At 38.4% G+C, this 23801-nt stretch overlaps 1 protein-coding gene across 4 annotated transcripts in view; it reads right to left on the bottom strand.

Moving 5' to 3' along the window:
* Positions 1 to 3026: 3026 nt before the first annotated feature.
* Positions 3027 to 23801, bottom strand: part of ORC3 (origin recognition complex subunit 3) — a 63880-nt gene continuing 43105 nt past the window's right edge. For 3 of the 4 annotated variants that reach the window (XM_037520078.2, XM_054699024.1, XM_054699025.1), the window contains exons 14-20: positions 13840 to 13973; positions 10572 to 10651; positions 9600 to 9700; positions 7312 to 7453; positions 5040 to 5156; positions 4019 to 4098; positions 3027 to 3465 (exon numbers count right to left, since the gene is read on the bottom strand). In XM_037520078.2, coding sequence (XP_037375975.1) covers positions 3360 to 3465; positions 4019 to 4098; positions 5040 to 5156; positions 7312 to 7453; positions 9600 to 9700; positions 10572 to 10651; positions 13840 to 13973 — 760 coding nt within the window. In that variant the 3' untranslated portion in view covers positions 3027 to 3359. The remainder of the gene's footprint in view (positions 3466 to 4018; positions 4099 to 5039; positions 5157 to 7311; positions 7454 to 9599; positions 9701 to 10571; positions 10652 to 13839; positions 13974 to 23801) is intronic. The other variant, XM_037520079.2, reaches the window with a different exon arrangement.

Raw genomic sequence — 23801 nt, 5'->3', positions numbered from 1 at the left:
TTTACTGTGTCATTAACTCAACCTCTTTACCCCCTTGAAAAGCTTCCTGTAAACTGGGAGTTCTTAATGATTTTATTATTAGTTTCAAGGGTAAAGCTTTTTGTGCAAGATGATGCTATGGTCTAAATATTTAGCATATAACCGGGCTTTCCCAGGGCTAGTGATAAATCTAGACTTGTTAGGTTACCTGATAGGTGAAGCCTATCAGGTTTAGTCTGTCTACTCTTATAAATCACCACTTGACCTTAAAACACTTCAGTTGTTTTAAAAGAAACCACTCTTGCCTGATTTTCCTCCACTGGCTGCACCTTCTCATTCTATCTTGCTTCCAGCCCAATCTTCATTTCTCTGAACTTGAAAACAGGAATGCCCCGGAGTTCAGCCTTGGGCTCTTTGCCTCTTCTGTTCATATCACTTTGGTGATCTCACCTAATTCTAAAGACATCAGGTTAATGTCACCTCCCAATGTGACGTTTCTACCTGGGTATCTAACAGCAGTCTGAAAATTTATGTTCAAAACCAAACTTTATTTTTGCCGCTCAATCTTTTCCTCCTCATTCCCAATCAAATTAATGGCATCTCCATTCTAATAGTTTCTTGGCCCAAAGTTTGAATTCCTCACATCCTTCATCTAATCTCTGTTCCATCTAAAATCTCACCATCTCTACTGTTACCCCTCGTTTAAGATATTAGCATGTCTTGCCTGCATTTTAGTGGTTTCCTAATTGGCCTTTGTGTTGCTTCATTGTGTCCCCTTACCTACTCTAGCCTATTATTACTCTCACAGAGTGAGCCTTCAAAGGTCTATATCTTATACTTAGGTGGCTTCCTAGTGAAGTAAAAGTCAAAGACCTTCCAACAGTTTACAGAGCCTTAAATTACCCCTTGTACTCCACCCCACCTCATTTAATTTTCTCTTGCTCGCTCTGCCTATTCCACACTGGTACCTTCGCTAATCTCTCAATGAAGTTTGCATAGTCGTGTGTTCCTTAACAATCTCTTTTAGTGCTGTTACCTGCTTACAATCACTTCTCCCATAATACTTCATGAGTAAACCTTTAACGAAAATGTCTCACCAAGACCTGCTCTGATCACCATTTAAAAATGCAGCATGTTCTGGTTCTCTTTGTTCTTTTCTTTTTTTTTTTTTTCCTTTGTAATAAATAGTATAACTGTTCTATTCCCTCTGCTAGAATGAAATGAAGGCAAGGATCATTGTTCACTTGAAGTATCACGAGTGCCTAGAACAGTGCCTGGCATGTGACATGTGCTCAATAAACAAACTTCTTCAATTTAGAGTTTTCTGAATAGTATTGACACAGTCAATTAGAATAGTCCATATGTGAGGTAAGATTATTTGGTTGAGGAATTAAGGAATGGAGAGAGAACTGAGCTGAAAAACCATAAACTGGCTTGAGGATTTTGTGCTCTATTAGTGATGACCACAATGAGCTTCATGTTTTAATTTTACAGCCTTTTGGATATTCACCATGAAAATAGGACAGTTTTCATCTTACATAATCTTTAAATAGGTAATAAGAAAAATCAAAGTAGTTCACTGTATGACATGCATTTAGGTATTATGAATTCACTAAGTACCCAGCAGAAGAAAAATTGATGAAGCAGGGCTACTTCTATTCAGGGACCCTGTGCCTTACATAGATGTGAATCTGCTTGTCTATATGATGCCAGCTACTCTACCTTAACATGTATGCATTTTGCTATCTGAATCTGTTGAAAGAAATGGTTTCTAAACACAACAGTTTTATCCGGTGCTCATCTGTATCATCTAAAAGAGGAAACCACTTTGTACATATCAATGGTGTCTTCGTTTTAGTAAGACCTGGATTATTAGGGAAACATTCCATTATTGACTGACTTAAATAAGCAACAGATAAAAAAAAAAGCCTTAAAAATCATCTACACATCATCCTTCTCCTGTTCACCAACATTAACAAAAATGAGGCATATGGTTGATGGCACATTTAATGGAAGGGAATGGTTATAGAATACTGAGAAAAAATAAGGAACTAGTTGCTGTGAACTAAATCATGGACACTTCACATGACAGGAATGCATTCTTTGCTCTGACCATATCTAATGGCAGAGACTCTTCCAAATGCCTCCATTCAGGGACTTCCTAAGATGACAGAGGCACTGCCTTTAACACGTGGATTCCAAGATATCAAGAGCCTAGTTTCCTCCTTATTGTGACATCATTTGTTTTTGCATATTATAATTTCCAAGTTTACAGCCCTTTGTGCATATGTACATGTGTTTAATTCTGCTGAATAAGAAATCCTGGCATCTTTTAGATAAAGATATTTAATCTACCTTAAATAATGCTGCACTGGTAACTGTCTTTCTCAAAGCTCTGTAGAGCTAGATGCTTTCTGCTCTGGTTTGCAGCTGATTATTTCTGGTATCTTGGGAATTCCCTTTCTTTAACCATGGCAATATTTTCCCAGTTTGTTTTGGGGATAAATTTCACCTAGCATTTTTGTATTTTGGGAGTGGAAGGAAGGGGAAGGGAACAATTATCCATGAATGTCATCTCAGCCCATCATGTTGCCAGATACACTATATTCATTATTACCTCCTTTTTACACTTCAGAATTAGTGAGGTTTAAGTTATATTAAATTTGCTTACATTACATTAAAAAATAGTCAAACATTAAATTTGTCCTCAGAGCTAAAACAAAAAGCCTACAATTACATAATTCTAAAGTTTGCTATCCAAAACAATTTTTACTGAGTTTGGACTTTTTTCTCCTGTCCATACCATATTTGATTGGTAATTTTGTTATACCAATTTTGGGATGTCTTAAAGACATCCCAGAATTGTCTTGGGAATAGGACATTAAATAATGAACTTGATTGAGTTTTTATCATGGAAGAGAACCAAATATCAATTTCATGTGAGCCTTTCCTCATCTGAGCAAAAAAATTTACTACACAATTAAAGTGAATGGCAGTGTAAGAAACTAGGGAAGCAGAAATGAGTACTATTAAATCAACTGAAAATATTTTATACTTCTGGATAAAGGAATTTATTACATTTATATACTATGTATTTTCAAGAATGATTTACTCATAATTTAATGATTACTAAAATGATAAGTGATAAGGTAGAAGAGATTTTAGATATAATGTAAGAATGTTATTTGTTAGATTCTAAAGTACCTCAAAAATTTTGATATATTCCTGTTTAGGGTTAGCAATCTACCTTCTGTTTAAACATCAGATGGGGATTCCACATTTCTCTTGCCAAACAGTTATTCTTTTGTGGTGGTAAATATGACTGATCTCCTTTTTTTCTTAAGATAAATATGATCCTTCTAGCTTCACTAATTTGCTTTCTAGCAGCCTCCCCAAGTTAGCCTTGCCACATGGTCAGTCTTCTGTTTGGTAGGTTTTATAAATCCTAAAAGTTCTAATTCAGAAACAGCTCTAATAAACCGAGCACTGAAGGTTATAGCTAAGGAAATGCACCATGTTATATTTTTGACAAAAAACAGTTAAAATCTCAGTGTTAAAATATTGGCTGATAAGTATAGTTCAAATATATAATGCTAACTTAAACGCTAACCCTGAGTGGAAAACATCAGACATTAGAATTCACCGATGACATGCATGGGAAAGTGCTTAATGCTTACCTATTTGTATTTTTTCACATAACATGAAAATTCCTTCCCTTCAACCAAACTTCTAAAAACATTAATAAACTCAGAAAACCGTAATTCCATAATGACAGGCTTTGGACAATTTTAGTGAATTATAGAGTAGGATCTTAATATAAGTTTCAAACCTTTTGTTTTAGGTTTGATCACATTTTAGAATAAATTCAGGCTATTCAATATATTCAGGCTAGTGATGAATTATTCTGGGATGATATGGTTACCATTTTAATAAGGTTGTCTGGTGCAGTTGTTAGAAGTCTCTAATACATATCTGGAGAAATAAAGCTGTATTCTAAATGTGTACTTGGACGTTGTAGACCTGGTTTTAAAAAGGATACTGAATAATTTCATTCCTTTCTTCTGAGGTTAGAGAATTTGCATCCATTTGTTCAGCAGCTGTCACAACTGTTGCAAAAGCCTTTCAAGAGACAAGATAGAATATAAAAATCTCAACAGTTGCCAAAATCTTTTAGTGAACTTCCTTGACTGCTCTGTATTAAGTCAAGTTAAGCACTGCTGCTGCTGAAAGCTGGCACAATTTTACTACACCAAATTCAGATTCTCAAAACTATACTGATTACTTTAAATATTTAAAGTACATATTAAAAGATAATGAAATGGTTCCAGAATAACCATGTTTCTGAGAACTAAGAAGTGTGTAGAAGAAAGCAAGAAACAAAGTCAGTCATAGCTAAATAAAAAGCAAAGGATGCTTTCATCCTCTACTCCCCAACCCCACTACCTCCCAGGAAAATGTCTATTCTTACAAGCAGCCATTTATGCATACTTTTAAGTTGTGATTAAAACATGTCAAATAAGGCCTTCATCAGAGTTAAACTCTTCTAAAATGCTTTTGAGGGGGAAAAAAATAGTTATTTAAAGAACAACAACAGTTGTCCTTTGCTTGCCAAGTATGCCTTGTACTTCCTGATTGCTAAATTTGCTGTGAGGTTCACTCCATTATGCTTTTTTCTCTTTTTATGCAATAATGGAAATGCTGATTAATATACTTTTTTATTTTGTGGTGTTACATAGAACTGACATAAATTGTTTAGCTTTCACTTACTGTTAACTTGAGGTTAGATCATATACTTGTTCTGACCTGGTGTGAATGCAGAATTGCTGTAATTGAGGAGCACCAGATCAGAGAATGGGATTGGGAGTGGGAATATTGAGGAGTTTGCTGCTTTTCTGGAGGAACTTTTGAAGTGTGAAGTGATTTATGTTTTCCATAAACAAAAGACAGCGCACTAAGAAAATAAAAAAGAGCTCCAAAATTCCAAAAGTATAAAAACATTCCAGGAAAGTTGCATGAATAGTTAGACAAATATACAACATGTTCTTTTCCCCCTGACCTACCTCTGACCAGTCCACAAGGTTGATTAGCCTGCTGCATTCAAGATGCAATTTATATGCTATGCAGATGTCTGGGGCAACATTTGGAATGCAGCCCTCTTCACTCTTCAATGCTTCATTCTAAAAGTAACAGTAAACTATGATGACCACCTTTTAGAAATGATTAGGAACAAAATCAGATATTAATGAACTCCCTCATCTAAATTTAGTAAGCCAGTAAATGGAATCTTTGCTCTCCTGGATTTAGTTGAGTTGCATTTACTCCTCAATTTAACTAGTTCAATAGTTAACTAGTTTCAAACCTTGAAAGTTTTGTTTGTTTAGGATTAGGTCTTCATTTTCATTAAATATATTTTTTAAAGATTTATTTATTTATTCATTTATTTTTTTTTATTTATCCATTTATTTCTTCATCCACACAAGCATTGGGTATAGTCAGAAGCGCGGGAGTGTGAGAGAATTCACCAGAGCCAGAGCGGGGAGCAGAGCAGGCAGAAGGACCCAAGTACACTGCTGAGGGGAGCAGCGGGCGGCAGGAGAGGCCTGCGCGCCATGTGGGACCCTCCTCCGGTGGCCAGGGAGCAGCAGGGATGGAACCAGCGCCTTAGAGGCTGCAGGCAGCTTCCCAACCCAGCGCTCAACCGCTGCGCCACCGGGGAGGCCCCTCATTAAATATTATTAATTACATTAATAATTACTTATATGCCTTAAGGTATTTCTGGGTTCCCTAAAAGATTCATGGAATTCCTTGTGGATTTGCAATAAAATGTTACTTCTAACATTTGTAATTACCTGAATTGCGGCAATTACTAAACTGTCTGAATAAATACCAATACGGCAATAAGGGCTTTAATTTTCAAAGAAAAGGCTATGTTGTCAACACTGCAGATGCTAACCCTTGCATAAACCATGAACGGGTTTTCAACTATTTGAAATTCACATCTCATAACTCAGAAACAAGTACCTCTGTCTCTAATGCACACAACTGGAGAGAATACACTCTTCCAGAGACTGCTGTAAACTACCACTAGCCAAGAAGACAGATTTTGTAAGTTTCAATTTGTTGTTTATGTAATTAAAATAATCTGTTACTTAAATACGAAATTATTCTAGCTACCCACTATCACTATCATTGAAAATCACTGATTTTTATCTTCTTACTCAGTCTTTTATAGTACTTACTAGTATGTCATTTATGTGTCATCTTGGAAACAGGAAACTAGTACACTGGAACATTCTTCACAGGTTTCAGTCATTTCTTAAGTATCCTTTGTGGTAAGATTTCTAGCTGCTTAGTTGATGTTGTTACTTATTAACACATTTCATGTATATTCATTGAGATAGAGCTTGACTGAAATGTTTAAGGTAATCACTTTAACTGGTCATAAGAAAGTCAGTTTTGAAAATTCTTTCTTGAACTCTTTATAAAGAACAACTTCTAAAAACCAGCAAATGTGCTTGGATTTTAGGCATTTTAGCCCTGCCAGATTTCTGGCCACCCTCTGTATTTAGTCCTACAGATAATTTATGAAAGTATATCTTTCTTTGACTTAAAAATCACAGAATTTTTTTTCATCAGAAACAACTGTTTTGGGGGCCTCCCTGGTGGCTCAGGGGTTAAAGACAGTGCTGTCAAGCTATTGCCAGCCACTACAGCACAAGTTCGATTCCCCTGCGGGCCAGGGAGGTGACCCACATGGCACAACAGACCACTCTTGTCTCACCCACTGCTCCCCTCAGCAGTGTATTTCAGTGGATCTGCCTGTTTTGCTCCCTAGTCTGTCTCTGGTGAATCCTCTCACCCCCCGCACCTCTGGCCTGTACCCCCGCTCTTGTATGTATAAATAAATAAATCTTTTTTTTTTTTAAAGAAACAACTATTTGGATCTTTTTAGTAGTTTCATGAGGCCATACTGTTTGACACATTATCTATTGTGTTTGTAGAAAACATTTCCTTTATTTTCACAAGAGCAGTGATAGTATACTTCTAAGTGTCAGTGTCTATGATTTGGTTTTATCATATGAAGGTACAAATTATGACGGCACAAACATTTAAACAGTCAAAAGTTGACAACATCAGCTGACTACTGATTGGTATCCTGACTGGGTTAGAAAATATCCTCGAAAGTCTAAAGAATTTTTTTAAATTATCTGAAAGAGGGGCAACCCTAAGCTGCCAACTCTCTACTCATGAGAATTGCAACTTTACAGTATTTTTGCAAAAATGAAGAGCAGGGTCTACACTAAACTGTCAGAGAATGAATCTGCTTCTTACCTTGAGATAATAATAAGGATTGTTGAGTGCTGTGTGGAGGGCAATTCGTGGAGCCGCATTTAAGTGTTCACGAAGGATGTGGGCAGCACTGAAGTATACCACCTCATGCAGTGGCTGTGTCTCTGGAGGCAGAAGGTATTCTCTGAAATAGCCAAAGTCAGGTATCACCTTTTAGGTAAGCAGAAGTTCATTTTCAATATAATATCTTTGTCTATCTATGGAGGATTGAGCAATTTACTTAAAAAGCAAAACCAACAACCAAAACACAGACAGATGAAACAAAACCGAAGTGTCCAATGTAGTAGGTTCACTCAGAATTGTACCTCCTCATGTATTTTTGAAAACTGTTATGTTTTAGTCCTTGCCTAAAACTTTACAAACATACGGTTTAGTTATACCAAAAATCTTTTGGGTAGAATTTCTTAAAATATTATTGAATGCTTTTTTAAAATACAGATACATTTCTTAAAGTCAATTATATTAAAACTGAGATGACCACATTTCTTACCATGGCAAACATTTAACAGCTAAAAGGTCTGGCACTAGGAATTTAGGAAAATTTTGGGGGATCATAGAAAATGTTTAAATTGACATCATAAAAATGATACCCTGAAAGTTTTGTTTGTTACATGTTAAAAATACTTTAAATTTTAGTTGAAGAATACTAAAAAGCAAGCTATCATTAAAATTTCAATTAAAAAAACCACTAACTTGGAACTGTCATTTATTAATTGCATGATAAGCAAATTTAACGAAACAAACTAAAAAAAAAAAAGTTAAAAAATTGCATTTGAATGTATCACAAGCCCATCAAGTGGTCTGTGCCTTGAAAGACATCACTTTTGGGTAACCTGTGGGGTAGCAAATTAGAAGGCAGAAGCTTTGAATACACAACCCAAAGACAGAGTAATAAATTGTTAGTTAAAGCAATTGCTAGTTAACAATGTAGTTAACTCACATGTCTTTATAAAAATTTCTGGGGCTTGTCCAGTCCTAGGCTTAAACTATTTTTCTACATGACAGACTTACGTCAGATCCCTTTCTCACCAGTGCAGAGAGAACTACCTCAGCCAGCCAGGAAAATTACCCTCTTCTTTCTGGTGACCTTTCTTCCCACCTTCTGGAGAGGATATAACTAGCTAAAAAACCCCACTACAGTTGCTCCAGTCATGTGGTCAGTGACCTCAGAAGAGAAGTGAAGAGGGTATTAACCCTGTACATCACTCCTACCCATCTCCCTCTTGTCTCAGAGCTCCTGGCTCTCTGCTCCTTCCACTTCAGATGCTGCTCCTTCAGTATCAACAGAAATAAAACCCATTTGCAAATACTATCATTTTGACTTGGCCTTAAGAAACAGCATTCTATATCTCAAATATTGCTAACATTTTACTCAAGATTAAGTTAATTTAGCTGTAGCCTCGGAAATGGTTTTTGTGATGCTAACTGCCTCACCAGATGGCTGACTGGGTTGCCCATTAGTTATTTCTTACCATAAACTCTTCCTACACCAATCTCAGGCTGTTTCTTCCCAATCACGTATATAAAAGTGTCGCTTAAAGACCTTGTGGCAATCCTTGCTTATGTCATAAGGACTAGAAATCTAACAAGGCAACCAGATTCGACTTCAGAAAAACCAGTTTCACATTTGTACTCCCCTCCCTTTTTTAAACAACATTTTAATTATAACATTTAGAAATTCAGGTAAATCCCAAAGCAAAACAGTCTTTCTGAATATCCACAAAGGACCTCACTCAGAGACTAAACCAAATACCTGCCTGTATTTTGCTTCCACTGGGCTACACTCATTGAACAGTGACAAACATCATCATATATTAGCGTTTCTGTCCAAGTACAGACTTGGAGAGTGGCTTAGGAATATATTTCTGGGGCCTCCCTGGTGGCACAAGGGCTTGGTCTAGATGCAGCATACTCCCAGCAAAGATCAAGGACAGTGCAAACAAGTCATTATAAGAAAGGGGAAAACATTTACTTTTTGACCACTGCCCTAGCCTAATAAACTAGATTAAAATTAAACCAGCGTTCTTAAACTGGAAGTAAAAGAGTGAATTAAGTCACTTGATGAGACATCTTACAAAGGATGACAAAGGGTTCAAAATCACAATTTTAAGCTGAACAGAAGCACCTGAAAAGCACAAGGCCTAATCTAGGAGAAGGTGTCTTGGATCAGCTGTGGGATGCTGTCACATCAGTGTTACATGGAAGAACAGCATGATTTTTGTTGTTGTTAAAACAGCATGATTTTTAACTCTTAAGAGCAACAGACTCACCTTACCAGACTGTCAATGAAGTTCACAACTTTTTCTCTGAGTACTTCAAACTTACTCTGCTTCTTACTTGTTCTTCTTAACTCCTTCAATTCCAATAAGGACTACGGATTAAAAAAAACCACTTTTTTTCTGATGATTCTGACACAGAAAACCCCTGAGAGCCCTGTTGTTAAGGCAGAGGGAGAGGATACCCTTTCCATAGACAGAATGTACAGAGTAAGAACTAGAACAAAATCAATTGTATTTATTTTTTTATTTTAAATGTAGCTTAATTTCTATTGCACTGAGTATGCAGTATAAGTTTCAAGAACAGTATCTAAACCTAGTAAGTTAAGTCTCTTTTGGATCTCTCAGTTTGACCAAACAGAAAATACATCATAAAAATAAACAGATCCCTTTCTGCAAACATGTTCCCATTTTTCATTTATGGTTAGTTCTCTGTCTCTGTGTGAGGTTATAAAAGCAGTTTCTGGGCCTCCCCGGTGGCGCAGCGGTTGAGCGCTGGGTTGCGAAGCTGCCCGCGGCCTCTGCGGCGCCGGTTCGATCCCCGGCTGCTCCCCGGCCACCAGAGGAGGGTCCCACATGGCGCGCAGAACTCTCCTGCTGCCCGCTGCTCCCCTCAGCAGTGTACTTCGGTCCTTCTGCCTGCTCTGCTCCCCGCTCTGGCTCTGGTGAATTCTCTCACCCTCCCGCGCTTCTGACTGTACCCAGTGCATGTGCCTCTATAAAAAAAAAAAAAAAATAAAAAAAATAAAAGCAGTTTCTATCTATATGAAATAGCAAATTTCAGATGGTGTATATGAAGAATGGGGGTAGCAGAGGGACAAATAGGGTGTTCAACTTGTAATTTATAAAGTCTGCTTTGTTCCTGGTTGTGGTTTAAAACTGAAAATGAAACACCCTTAATCTACAGTACACTGCAAAAAGGGAGCGTCACCGGATGTACATGGATGGAAAAGAAAATGACCTGACCTTCTGAAGATGATAGAGGTCTGTCTTCTGAAGTCCCTTCGACTGTGACCCTGAAGTATCGTCTTCCTCTTTGGCTTCTGCTTTTAATACAAAACCAATATACAGCAACTAGGGTAAACCCACTGAAGTCAAGAGAACAAACATTCTAACTACTCCAAGAGAAATAAAATTCACCTATATTTTTTTAATGTGGCAAAGGATCAAGGTTCCATCAGATAAATGATTTCTTCCAGAAGCTGAAGTTAATAAATACTTAGTTATACTGTAGAGATGTCTTCAAAAGAAAACAATTCCTGAATTTTAAAAATGTGACAATAACAAAACAAAATCCTATAAACCAACAGCAAACACTCCTAAAATCTGCTGTAAACAGTTAAAAAAAAAAAAAAAAACTTAAATCATATTCTTTGATTATGCCAAGATTGTAACAATACAGAACTATACCCAGGCAAAGTTGGCCTTGATCTTGCAAATCAGGATTTTCCCCATCATTTGCATATGAAAAGGGTAGTGTGTAAACATTTTCAAATAATCTACTAAACAGATTATTCTTTAAAATATCTGGTAAATGTCTGGCTGTGCTTTTAGAAAGCATATGGCTCTAATACTCTCTTCCTAGCACTGGGCAGGTTTAAGGAACTATACACTTACATAGCTTATTTGGTCTAATGTAAGCTAAGAGGATGCGGCTGTAGAATCAACATTGTTCTCAAAGAATAATTTTCTTCTTAGCTATAAATAATTCTAGGTTCAAGGAAGATATTATTTAAGGTTAAAATATCTAAAAAATTTTGTCCCATTTCATTAACATGTAGCAGAGCCTTAAAAATAAATCTGATGGCAATATGATATACTTTTAACCTCCCAAACATAAAGCCCAGACTCTGATAAGTGAATAAATGCTAAGGAGTCAGTAACATATAGTCAAATGTTTCCACTTCTAATGTGGGGGATTTTAATTTCATTTTATTGACAATGTATCACTTTTAAAAATAGTGAAATACAGACATTTCTTTGCGAGATTGGCTTTCTTCAACCTGTAAAATTCTTTAGACTTTTAATCATGTTAATTGCCAACCTTTCCATTTCTAAAAGCTACATTACTTTAATATTAGAACATCACAGAATTTGTTCAGTAACTTATAATACATGAATTCTAATTAAAATAAATATGCTGCAGTTTCTTTTTAAAAATCTCTACGTGGCCAATTTTGTACAAAACTGAAATTTACCTAATTAAATTATTTTAAGTCTTTTACCCTATTTATGTCCTTAAGGACAACAGTTAACTGTCCCAATGGCCACAATTTGGGGGCATTTAAATTGTGAATCAGGGGAGGAAATAAAACAATAAGCTGGTAGACTTTAAGCTGGGACCTGCCACTAGCTGAGGGATCTCAAGCAAGTTAACTTTCACTTTCTGGGCTCATATTCCTTTTTGTAGCTGCACTCAGTGATCTCTATGGTAGCAATTTCTAGCCCTTTACATTTTTATGCTTTAATAAATAGTTCAGTTCATGCTGCAATGGCAGGGAGCAATATCTAAATAACCTGGAGGAAACCCTATTAGTCCCTGTGAAGTACTTCTCTCATTTTCATGTCACTTTCAGCAAACTTTGTCTTTCATCTTCCACTGATGGACCTTGAGTACAAACCAGGTATTTTAGCATTGCAGCTATGGAGAGGGAGGGATTTCAGTAAGAGCACTTTCTAAACCAGTGAGACTTTCAAGACAAATACTTAATACTTGCCACACAGTTTAGCATTCCACGTGAATTTGGAATTCCAATGATATGGACATTTCAAGTGAAATCCTTCCACCATATCCTATATATGTGCTTACACATCAAACCACCTCTTGCCCCAAACGCCACTAAATTTCCCTAAACAGGGGACAATAAAAGGTGCACACATAATACATTTGGGTGCTAGAAATAGAGCAAAAGAAGTTAATGATCAGTATCAATCCATGGTACCCCATTAGAAAAAGAAGTCCTAGGGCTTTTAAGGAGAACATGGCTATTTATACACAATTAGGCTCATCCTGAGCATTCAGAAGCAAATATAAATGATCGTGTAGAGGCCATACAAAATAAAGGAAACTAACTTTTCAACACGGAAGAATGCCAGGTTTCTTCCAGTTAGGACTGAAAGATTCAAGCTTTTGTAAATCTGATTAAAGCAAACCTCATGCATATTTTGGTAATCAGCATACCAATGAGCTTCATTGCTGTGAAAGCAGTTCACAGCTATTAAATTTTCAGGCTTACAAATGATTTATGCAGTGATTTTGAAACATATAAAGAACTTGATGGAAAGCTTAAGAAAAAACATCTAAAAAGAGTCCTTAATTATGATGCCTTGCTACCCTCCTCTAGTCTTTTAATTTCTTCTTGTTGCTATTATTTTTTAAGGTAAGTCCTCCAAACTCTCCATCTGGAGAAAGAATTTTTTTTTTCCTTCCTGTTTGGTGCTTTTCATTGTTTAGGCCCAATCTGGAGGATAAGCACTTGGCTTATTTGTGATTGTCATGATGTGCTATTCTGGGGCTTAGTATACTAAATGATCATGAACTACTTTATTTCTTTATCTCTCATATTGCAACAGGGTGGTCCCCAGGAAAGGGGGAGGTTCCCTGCCCCACTCAAGGGAGGGTGGAGCTGAGCAGGAAGAGGAGAAGCTGCAGAAGAGACTGAGGAAGGAAGCAGGATGGAGCCAGAAGGAGACCTGGAGGAGGCGCATGGAGCCTAGAGACACGTAAAGAAACTGTGCTTGTCTTTTGGTCGTGGACTGGGTGACACAGATGTGGGTGAGACCCGTGGGGAGGTGACAATGACAGCTTTTATCTTGATGTTGATTTTGCTCTTTTCCTTCCGGGCTTGTCCGGTTGTTTGTGACCCTTTTCTGTGGGTCCCCACTGGAAGATGCTTTAGACTTGTGGCAGGCTTTGGGGCCTTGTTCTGGGCCAATCCCATTTGGATGGACTTTTACCCACGAGGGGATGGGTAACTCTGGATGCTTCATTTAGAAACTAGACTCTTTGCCTTACCTGTATTGTTTCCTAGTTTTATTAAAGTTCCTTCCCATTAAAGTCTCCTATGTTTTGTGTTGATGCGACGGATGGCAGAACCCATTTAGAATAGGCAGGTTTGCGGGGTTTGGGCTGCCCCTCTCCCTGTCCTATAACAATATCAGAATGTGGGGTTTTCCATGTTATTTTCATTAAATGACTCATACCAGAAGAACTAGCAAGATATTATATTCTCACCATCAAGGCTCTGAAACTGGACCAAGAATTCCTCTATTCTCTTTGCTGTGCTGTCAAGCTGCACTGCAGAAGAAGACTTAAAAACCTTGCAACATTTCTCAAGAATGGTCATCAGTTCATCCTTTGCCAACATGCTAGAACAGAATTGGTGACAGAAGATGTAATATCATTGGAAACTTAATATACTTAAAAGCCACTGCCCATTAAAGTATTTCTGGTTAGGAGAAAATAGTGTAAATTCATCATTAATAGCCATCAACTTTTTAAAGAGAGCTTTTCCTCAATGTATGTGACAATAAGTATTTAGCATTCTCATGATACAGCTCAAGTAAGGACATTTTCAAAGATCTAGGTTCATAGCCTAATTCTGACATGCATGTTTTTAAACAGAACAAGTTACTAAACATCTCTGATTTTATGTTTCCTTGTCTGCAAAGTGGAAATAGAATTAACATATTTCACAAGTTAGCAGAATTAAAATTTAAATGAGAAGATACATCTGAAGAATCTAGCACAGTGCTTACTACCCTTAGGCCTTTAAGGTTAGTTCCCATTTCCTTCAGGTCTAAACATAACAATGATACAAGTATCTACTGAGAATATAACACTTGTGCTAAATGAAAGCCTGTTTTAAAGTACCAAATGTAGGGCCTCCCTGGTGGTGCAAGGCGTTAAGACACAATCTATGAAGCTATCTGCAGCCACTACAGCACGAGTTTGATCCCAGGCCAGGGAGCAACCCACATGGCGCAGCAGACCTCTCCTGGCTCACATGCTGCTCCCCTCAGCAGTGTATTTCAGTCAGTCTGCCTTTTCTGTTCCCCACTCTGTCTCTGGTGAATCCTCTTACCCACCCCACCTCCGCAACTCTGGCCTGTACCCTAGTTCTTGTATGCATAAATAAATAAATCTTAAAAAAAAAAAAAAAGTACCAAATGTGTAAGTATCACAACCATTTCTCTATCACCATTTTAGGTAAGTTTTACATTTGTGGACATCACAAATATCAGACTGAACTTTAAACATATTAAGCAATTCTGTTTTATAGCATAGGTAGAAGGATTGTGTAACTCATTCAAGGTCATAGACGAAATCTTTGTTAGAAATGAAGAAAGAACACAGATATTTTGTAAGATTAGAACCTTATACTCAGTCATCTATAGAATCTCTCCACTAAGATCATATTCAGTAACAATGAATAAAGAATTGGAATTAGGTTAATATTAGTAAGTAATATGACACAAATTATTCTCAGCAAAAAGACCTAGAGACTACAATGACTGAAAGTTCTTATATTAATCAGGAAAGCAAAAATAATTTGGCAAATCCAGGATGGATGGCATTCTATAAGACACCTCTATCATATCTGACAATAAAAAATTTAGAGAAAATACTAAAATTAATATGTTAGTATAAAAAGGCATAAAACTAAGTAGACTATGACTGAGAAATTAAACTGGTTATTTCAACTAAAATTTAAACCTAAACCAAAAAATAAAAAATGTCATACAGCTAATAAACACAGAAGCCAGTAGGGGTGGACAAAAAGTAAACATCTCCCGAGTTTTAAGGAAAAGTTTAAAATCTTCCATCTACAATAATGAAATAATTACCCAAAGTATAATCTTTATCTGGAAATGAGGGTAACACGTCAGTGAAAATGAAGCCAACACACTAATTCTTGATTACATTTGAAAGTATTTGAAATTCTGGCTTTCTATTGCCCAGATAGAGTTACACTGTTTAAAGAGTTAACGAAAAGCAACATAAAATCGACCTTAAGCTCCACTCAAATATACAAGATCAGCATTTTCAGGGTTCAAGGAACCACTGGCATTAGCTTGCTTGCAGCGGCAAAGAAGCTGAGGGGAATGTTGGTAGAGATGCGCGACCCATATCAGCAACACCCTGATAAGCAGTTTCCAGATTAATAGTGCCATACCTCATATCTGTTTGCAGCTTACAAAAATAGAATACCTGGTAAGGTAAAGCTAATTTATTTATTTTCAGGGTGTAAGAAAAATTGCCATTATGTCATAAAATTCTGCAATTAAAGTTTCTTAGTCATAACCTTTAATGTAGTGTGTTTGATTAGAAGAGACAGATCTTTCATCTCAGAGGTAAACTTCTAGGGATTCAGATAGTTATTATTCTTTTTCTTATTCAAAGATTATTTTCTTGTTGATTCCAGAGTAGCACAGAAAACTTAAGTAATTTGTTCAGAACACCACATCTGGTAATTGGCAAAGCTAGGATTTAAACCGAGCCCAGCTTGGCCTCTATGCTCTTACTGGCCATGCTGTAATTTATTTGAAGACGAAGAGTCCATGGTAGACTATCAGATGCAAAACAACTACTACAACAAAAACCAAACAAACAAATGCAAGCTGTGGAACACCATTTATGGTATGATTTAATATGTCTGTGCCTGGAAAAAAAAATCTAGTAGTACAAATTACTAACAGTGGACAACAGGCACTCAAAATTAAGTAACGCAAGATGTGCTATCACAGTGTAGGCTAGGGTGTCAAGAAGAGAAATCACCAAAGGCTGAGAAGGAGGATGCACTGAAGTAGGAGAAAAACTAAGAGTCTGGATCATTAAGGTAGGAGTGATCCACTGTATCAAATGTTGACAATCGATTAACACAAATGAAGGGTGAGAAATGACCACTACATTTAGGAACATAGAGGTCACTGGTGACCTTGATCAAAATAGCTTCAGTGAAGTGCAAACACCATATCAGTTGAAAGGAGAATAAGAGAAAACTTGGAGACAATGTGACAATACTTTCAGATTTTGGTAGATTCTATCTGTCACTTTTCTTTAAAAGAGTGAAATTGAAATGAAAACAGAATTACAAAGTTTGAAAGCCACCACACTATATTAACAAAAAAAAAATACATCTAAGATTTTTCTTTAACCAACTTAGGTGATTATGTCACTGTTGAGTAAATGGTTCAAAAAATGCCTGTGATACTTAATGTGTTAAAAGCTTTATAGGTTGTTGTTTAAAAAAAAATGTTGAGAGGGGCGGAGCAACATGGCGAGTAAGATCTCCCATTAAAAAAAGTTAATAGGGAGGAAAAGCGGCAGGTCCCAGTGAGAACTGAGACAGGGAAGATAAACGGACGACTCCAGCAAACTGCCCAAAGAAGAAAGTTGCCATAAAAGAGGACGAGAAGGGAGGGAAGCGCAGAACCCTGCTCCCTCCCCGCCCACAGAGGCGGCACTCTCCGACCGGCAGAGACGAGGGAAACAACAAACCAAAACGCCCAACAAGAAAAACGGATGCAGCAAGTGGGACTGTGAGTGGAAAGGAACTATTTCAGCCACCACACCCGTGAACGGGAGCTGAGGCGAACCCTGCAGGATCCGCCGCGGAGGTGAGCTCCAGGCGCCAGTAAAGAGAGCCCCGCCCACCAGGAGGAGCCCAGCACCAGCACACAGCCCCAGCCGCCCGGTAAGCTTGCGCGAAAGCGGCGCTCGGATTGCAGCTGCCCAGGGCCCTGCGCCTGCGACCTAGGCTTGCGGGGAGACGGCGGAGGCCCTCCCTGAGTGAGCAGGAACAAGGTGCCCAGGCAGGGGAGCGGGATTCAAAAGGCGCCATTCCCGCGCCACTGATCTGGGCTATAGCCCGCGTCCTGGAACTGAGGGCTTTGGAACTGAGACCCGGGCTGAGGCCCTCCCTGAGTGAGCAGGAACAAGGCGCCCAGGCAGGGGAGCGGGATTCAAAAGGCGCCATTCCCGCGCCACTGATCTGGGCTACAGCCCGCGTCCTGGAACTGAGGGCTTTGGAACTGAGACCCGGGCAGAGGCCCTCCCTGAGTGAGCAGGAACAAGGCGCCCAGGCAGGGGAGCGGGATTCAAAAGGCGCCATTCCCACGCCACTGATCTGGGCTACAGCCCGCGTCCTGGAACTGAGGGCTTTGGAACTGAGACCCGGGCGGAGGCCCTCCCTGAGTGAGCAGGAACAAGGCGCCCAGGCAGGGGAGCGGGATTCAAAAGGCGCCATTCCCGCGCCACTGATCTGGGCTACAGCCCGCGTCCTGAACTGAGGGCTTTGGAACTGAGACCCGGGACACGAAATTAGGGGCGTGGGTTCCCCACGACGGTGGGGCACAAGGCAGACACAGCACCCCAAAGCCGTTGAGGTGTACCCTACCATCCCCGCTCTGCTCCCTGTCCCACGGGGTGGAAAATCAGCTCCCCAAGGGCTCTAGGAGAGATCTCTGGTGCCACCTAGCGACTTGACCCCAGCACAGGCTACTGAAGGAGCTAGTGGCCAGCTGGGGAGTTAGCCCACACCTGGCCCCTTCTGAACAAGTAGTCTTAGCCCACAGGGAGAGCGAGCACCCACAGCCGGGGCAGACCAGGCGCGCAGAATAGTGTGCCTGAGACCAGAAGCGCAGGGAGTGTGTCCCACATCACCATTTTAGAACAGGGACATTTCTTCAGTAAAGACTACCTGCAGAAGGCTTCCTCAGGAGCCAGAGGTGAGCGGGGGAAGTTCGCCCACGCCAGACCCCCTCTGGCCTGCAGTCCAAGCCCAGAGGGGAGCAGGAACCCACCGCCGGGGCAGACCAGGCGCACAGGGGAGTGTGTCCCCACATCGGCATTTTAGAACAGGGACCTTTCTCCAGTAAAGGCTGCTTGAAACTGACAGATGACTCCTGGAAGAACCAGAGGGGAACAGAGAAGCCCACCCAAGATGCCGGCAAGTCCCAACAACACAGTGTCCCAACGCATACGGCAAATTAGAAAACAGACAGTAGGGAGGAGAAGAACCACACGCAACCTAGCAACTCTCCAGAGAAAAAGCACACCACAAAAAGAAAGCCAGCCCCCAGATTGCAACGACAATAACTTGGAAGAATTTCTGAGCCTTCCAGAAAGAGAATTTAAAATTGCCGTGATTAAAAAACTGACAGAAGTCATAAAGGAAACAATGATAAGGGAAAATAATCAACGATCAGAAGAATGCAATTGAGTCCCTAGAGAGGGAAAACAATGGTCAGAAAGAAAGAAATTGAGTCCCTAAAGAGGGAAGTAAAAGAAATGCAGGAGATCAAAGAATTAATGGAAGAACTAAAGAATTCTGGGAAAAGCAATGAAAGCAGAATAGATGAAATGGAAGAACGAATAAGTAATCTTGAAGACACAGAAATAAAAAGAACCAAAACAGAGAAGGAAAGAGAAGTACGAAGGAAAAAGAACGAAGAAAGACTTCGGGAACTATCGGACTCCATGAGGAAAGGAAATATAAGAGTTATAGGAATACCAGAAGGAGAGGAGAGAGATGTAGGAACAGAGAAAATATTCAAAGAGATAATTGAAGAGAACTTCCCAAATGTGAAGAAGGAGCTGAAAATTGATATACAAAAGAAGCAAGAAGAACACCAAACTTCCACGACGAAAGGAAAAATACAGCAAGACACATAATAGTAAAGCTCCCAAGAATCCAGGACAAGGAAAAAATAATGAAGCTGGCAAGAGGGAAGAAACAGATAACATTCAAAGGAAAACCAATCAGGCTGACATCAGACTTCTCCGAAGAAACACTACGGGCAAGGAGAGAGTGGAGGACATAGTCAACAGACTCCAAGAAAACAGATGCCAACCAAGAATACTCTATCCCGCAAAGCTCTCCTTCCTCTTTGAAGAAAGAATATGGACCTTCCCAGACAAACAGAAACTCCGGAATTTCATTGCAACTAAACCCCCACTCCAAAAAATACTACAAGGAGTTCTAAAGCCAGAACCTCAGAGCGACGAATAACAATGAAAGAAGGCCAAAAAAAAAAAAAAAAGTTATTAAAAGAATAAATAAATAAAATCAAAGAAAAGACAACACAATGGCAAATACAGATGTTAACATATCAATATTAACTCTAAATGTAAATGGACTAAACTCTTCAATAAAAAGACACAGAGTTGCAGCCTGGATTAAGAAACAAAACCCAACCTTTTGCTGTCTCCAGGAAACACATTTAGCTACAAAAGATAAAAATAGGCTCAAAGTTAAAGGATGGAAAACAATCCTACAAGCAAATGGACCAAAAAAGAAAGCAGGAACAGCTATACTTATATCAGATAAAACAGATTTCAAACTCAAAAAGATAAAAAGAGACCCCAATGGTCACTACATTATGATCAAGGGGACAATACTTCAAGAAGAAATAACACTCATTAACATATACTCACCAAACGAAGGAGCACCAAAATATATCAGACAACTGTTGTCCTCTCTGAAAACAGACATCAGAGAAAACACATACGTAGTGGGAGACTTCAACACACCACTATCAACAATGGATAGATCAACAAGACAAAAAATAAGTAAAGAAACCAAAGCTCTAAATAAGACCTAGAGCAATTGGGCTTAACAGACATCTATAGAACACTAAACCCCAAAAAAACGGAGTACACATTTTTCTCAAGCGCACACGGATCATTCTCCAGGATCGATCACATACTGGGGCACAAGACAAACATCAACAGATACACCAAGATTGAAATCATATCAACCATCTTTTCTGACCATGAAGGCATCAAACTAGAAATAAACCATAAAAAGAAGGCAAGGAACTTTCCTACCTCATGGAGATTAAAAACCACACTACTGGAAGACCACTGGACTAATGAGGAGATCAAAGAAGAAATTAAAAAATTCTTTGAATTGAACGACAAGGAGGACACCAATATCCTAAATGTATGGGATGCAGCAAAAGCAGTAATAGAGGAGAAAATATATAGCAATAGAAGCTCACATCAAGAAACAAGAAAGAACGCAAAGAAACAACCTAATCTCGAAGCTCAAAGATCTAGAAAAAGAACAACAAGAAAACCCCAAAACCAGTAGAAGAAAAAGAAATAATAAAACCAAAGCAGAAATAAATGAAATTGAAACTAAAAAAACAATCCAAAAGATCAATGAAACCAAGAGCTGGTTCTTTGAAAAAATCAATAAAATAGACAAACCCCTAGCCAGGCTCACAAAGGAAAAAGGGAGAAAGCACAAATAACACAGGATCATCAATGAAAGAGGAGAAATCACAACGGACACAGCAGAAATCAAAAGAAATAATCAGTAACTACTATGAACAGTTATATGGAAACAAGTTTAACAATCTAGAGGAGATGGACAAATTCCTACAACTCTACAATCACCCAAAGCTAGATAAAGAAGAAATAGAACACCTAAACAGACCATTACAATTAGCGAAATGAAATGGTAATCAAAAACCTCCCCAAAAACAAAAAGCCCAGGACCTGATGGATTTACAAATGAATTCTACCAAACATTCAGAGACGAATTAGTGCCTATCCTTCACAAACTCTTCCAAAAAATTGAGAAGGAAGGGACAATACCAAACACGTTCTATGAAGCCAACATTACACTAATACCAAAACCGAACAAGGACAACACAAAAAAGGAAAACTACAGGCCAATCTCCCTAATGAACACTGATGCAAAAATCCTCAATAAAATTTTAGCTATCAGAATCCAACAATGTATCCATAAGATAATTCACCACGACCAAGTTGGATTCATTCCAGGGGCACAAGGATGGTTTAACATCCGAAAATCAATCAACGTTATCCAACACATCAACAAAAAGAAATATAAAAACCATATGATAATATCAATAGATGCTGAGAAAGCTTTCGACAAAGTGCAACACCCATTCATGATAAAAGCCCTTGAATTCTTGGGATACAAGAACATACCTCAACATCATAAAGGCCATCTATGACAAGCCAACAGCCAGTATCATTCTCAATGGTGAAAAGCTGAAAGCAATTCCATTAAGATCTGGAACAAGACAAGGATGTCCACTCTCACCATTGCTTTTCAATATAATACTGGAAGTCCTAGCCAGGGCAATAAGACAGAGAAAGACATCCAAGGAATCCAAATAGGAAAAGAAGAAGTCAAACTATCACTATTTGCAGACGATATGATATTATACATAGAGAACCCCAAAAACTCCACAGAAAAGCTAATTCAACTCATCAATCAGTTCAGTAAAGTGGCAGGATACAAAATCAACACGCAAAAGTCAGTAGCCTTCCTATACACAAACAATAAATCTGAAGAAGAAGAAATCGAAAAGACCATCCCTTTGTTATTGAAACAAAAAAAATCAAATATTTGGGAATAAATCTAACAAAAGAGTAAAGGACCTATACAAAGAAAACTATAAAACACTGTTAAAAGAAATAGAAGAAGACACAAAGAAATGGAGAGACATCCCCTGCTCATGGATTGGAAGAATAAACATTATTAAAATGGCCATCCTTCCAAAAGCAATATACAGATTCAATGCTATTCCAATCAAAATTTCAATGTCATTCTTCAAAGAAATAGAAAAAATTATTGATGAAATTCATATGGAATCACAAAAAACCCCGAATAGCCAAAGCTCTCCTGAAAAAAAAAAGAAGGGAATGGAGGCATCAGACTCCCAGACTTCAAACTATACTACAAAGCCATAATCATCAAAATGCATGGTATTGGAACAAGAACAGACATACAGACCAATGGAATCGAATAGAAAATCCAGAAATAAACCCACAGATTTATGGTCAACTAATCTTTGACAAAGGAGCAAAAGACTATGCATTGGAGCAAAGAAAGTTTGTTCAATAAATGGTGCTGGGAAAACTGGGTCGCTACATGCAAAAGAATGAAGCTTGACCACCACCTCACACCATACACAAAAATCAACTCAAAATGGATTAAAGAACTAGACATAAGACCTGAAACCATAAAATATATAGAAGGAATATAGGCGAAACACTACGTGATTGCACATCAAAGACATCTTAACAGACACATCACCCAAAGCAGTGATAGTGAAGGCAAAGATAAACAGCTGGGACTATATCAAATTTAAAGAGCTTTTGCACAGCAAAAGAGACAATAACAAAAACAAAGAGAAAACCCCACCAACTGGGAGAACATTTTTGCACCCAACACTAATGATAAAGGACTGATCACAAAAATCTGCAAAGAGCTGATGAGACTCAACAACAACAAAGAAAATAATCCAGTCAAAAAATGGGCAGAAGAGCTTAAAAGAAACTTCTCTGAAGAGGAAATGCAAATGGCCAACAGGCATATGAAAAAATGTTCAACATCACTTGTCATCAGGGAAATGCAAATCAAAACTACCATGAGATACCATCTTACACCAGTGAGAATGGCACATATTAAAAAAACTAGCAACAACAAATGTTGGCGAGGGGTGTGGAGAAAAAGGAACTCTTCTGCACGTTTGGGAGCGTGCAAATCTGTCAACCCTGGTGGTGGAGCTGGACTGTGGAAAGAGTGTGAGATTCTGGACCTACTAAACATAGAGCTTCCATATGACCCAGCAATTCCACTCCTAGGTATTTACCCAAAGGACACAGAAACATCAATTCCAAAGAACACCTGCACCCCTATGTTTATAGCAGCACTGTTTACAATAGCTAAGCTTTGGAAACAACCCAAAGCCCAAAAATAGATGACTGGATCAAGAAGATGTGGTACATATATACCATGGAATATTACTCAGCATTCAAAAAAGATAAACACATGCAATTTGCTGCAACATGGATGGCGCTGGAAGGGATCATGCTCAGCGAAATAAGCCAAAAAGAAAAAGAAAAATACCGGATGGTCTCACTCATAGCAGGAATCTAGAAAACTTAAATAAGGGACCAGGAAAATGAAAAACTATAAGAAAGTGAAAATCAAAATCAACAAAAAACTATGAACCAGAGACACTTTTAGGGGGCGGGGCGGGAGGGGGAGGGATGGGGTCAGAATGGGGGCGGCAATTGTATGGGGAATATAACAATAAAATTTATAAAAAAAAAAAAAAAATAAATACTAACAGACTACAAAAAAAAAAAAAAAAAAAATTAACTCATACAATTCAAAATGCAAAAAACCAAGAAAACCAATGAAAAAA

Source organism: Talpa occidentalis, unplaced genomic scaffold (assembly GCF_014898055.3).
Source record: "Talpa occidentalis isolate TD23 unplaced genomic scaffold, MPIMG_talOcc4v2.1 talOcc4.2, whole genome shotgun sequence".
Lineage (NCBI taxonomy): Eukaryota > Metazoa > Chordata > Mammalia > Eulipotyphla > Talpidae > Talpa > Talpa occidentalis.
This window is presented reverse-complemented; position numbering and strand designations above follow the sequence as displayed.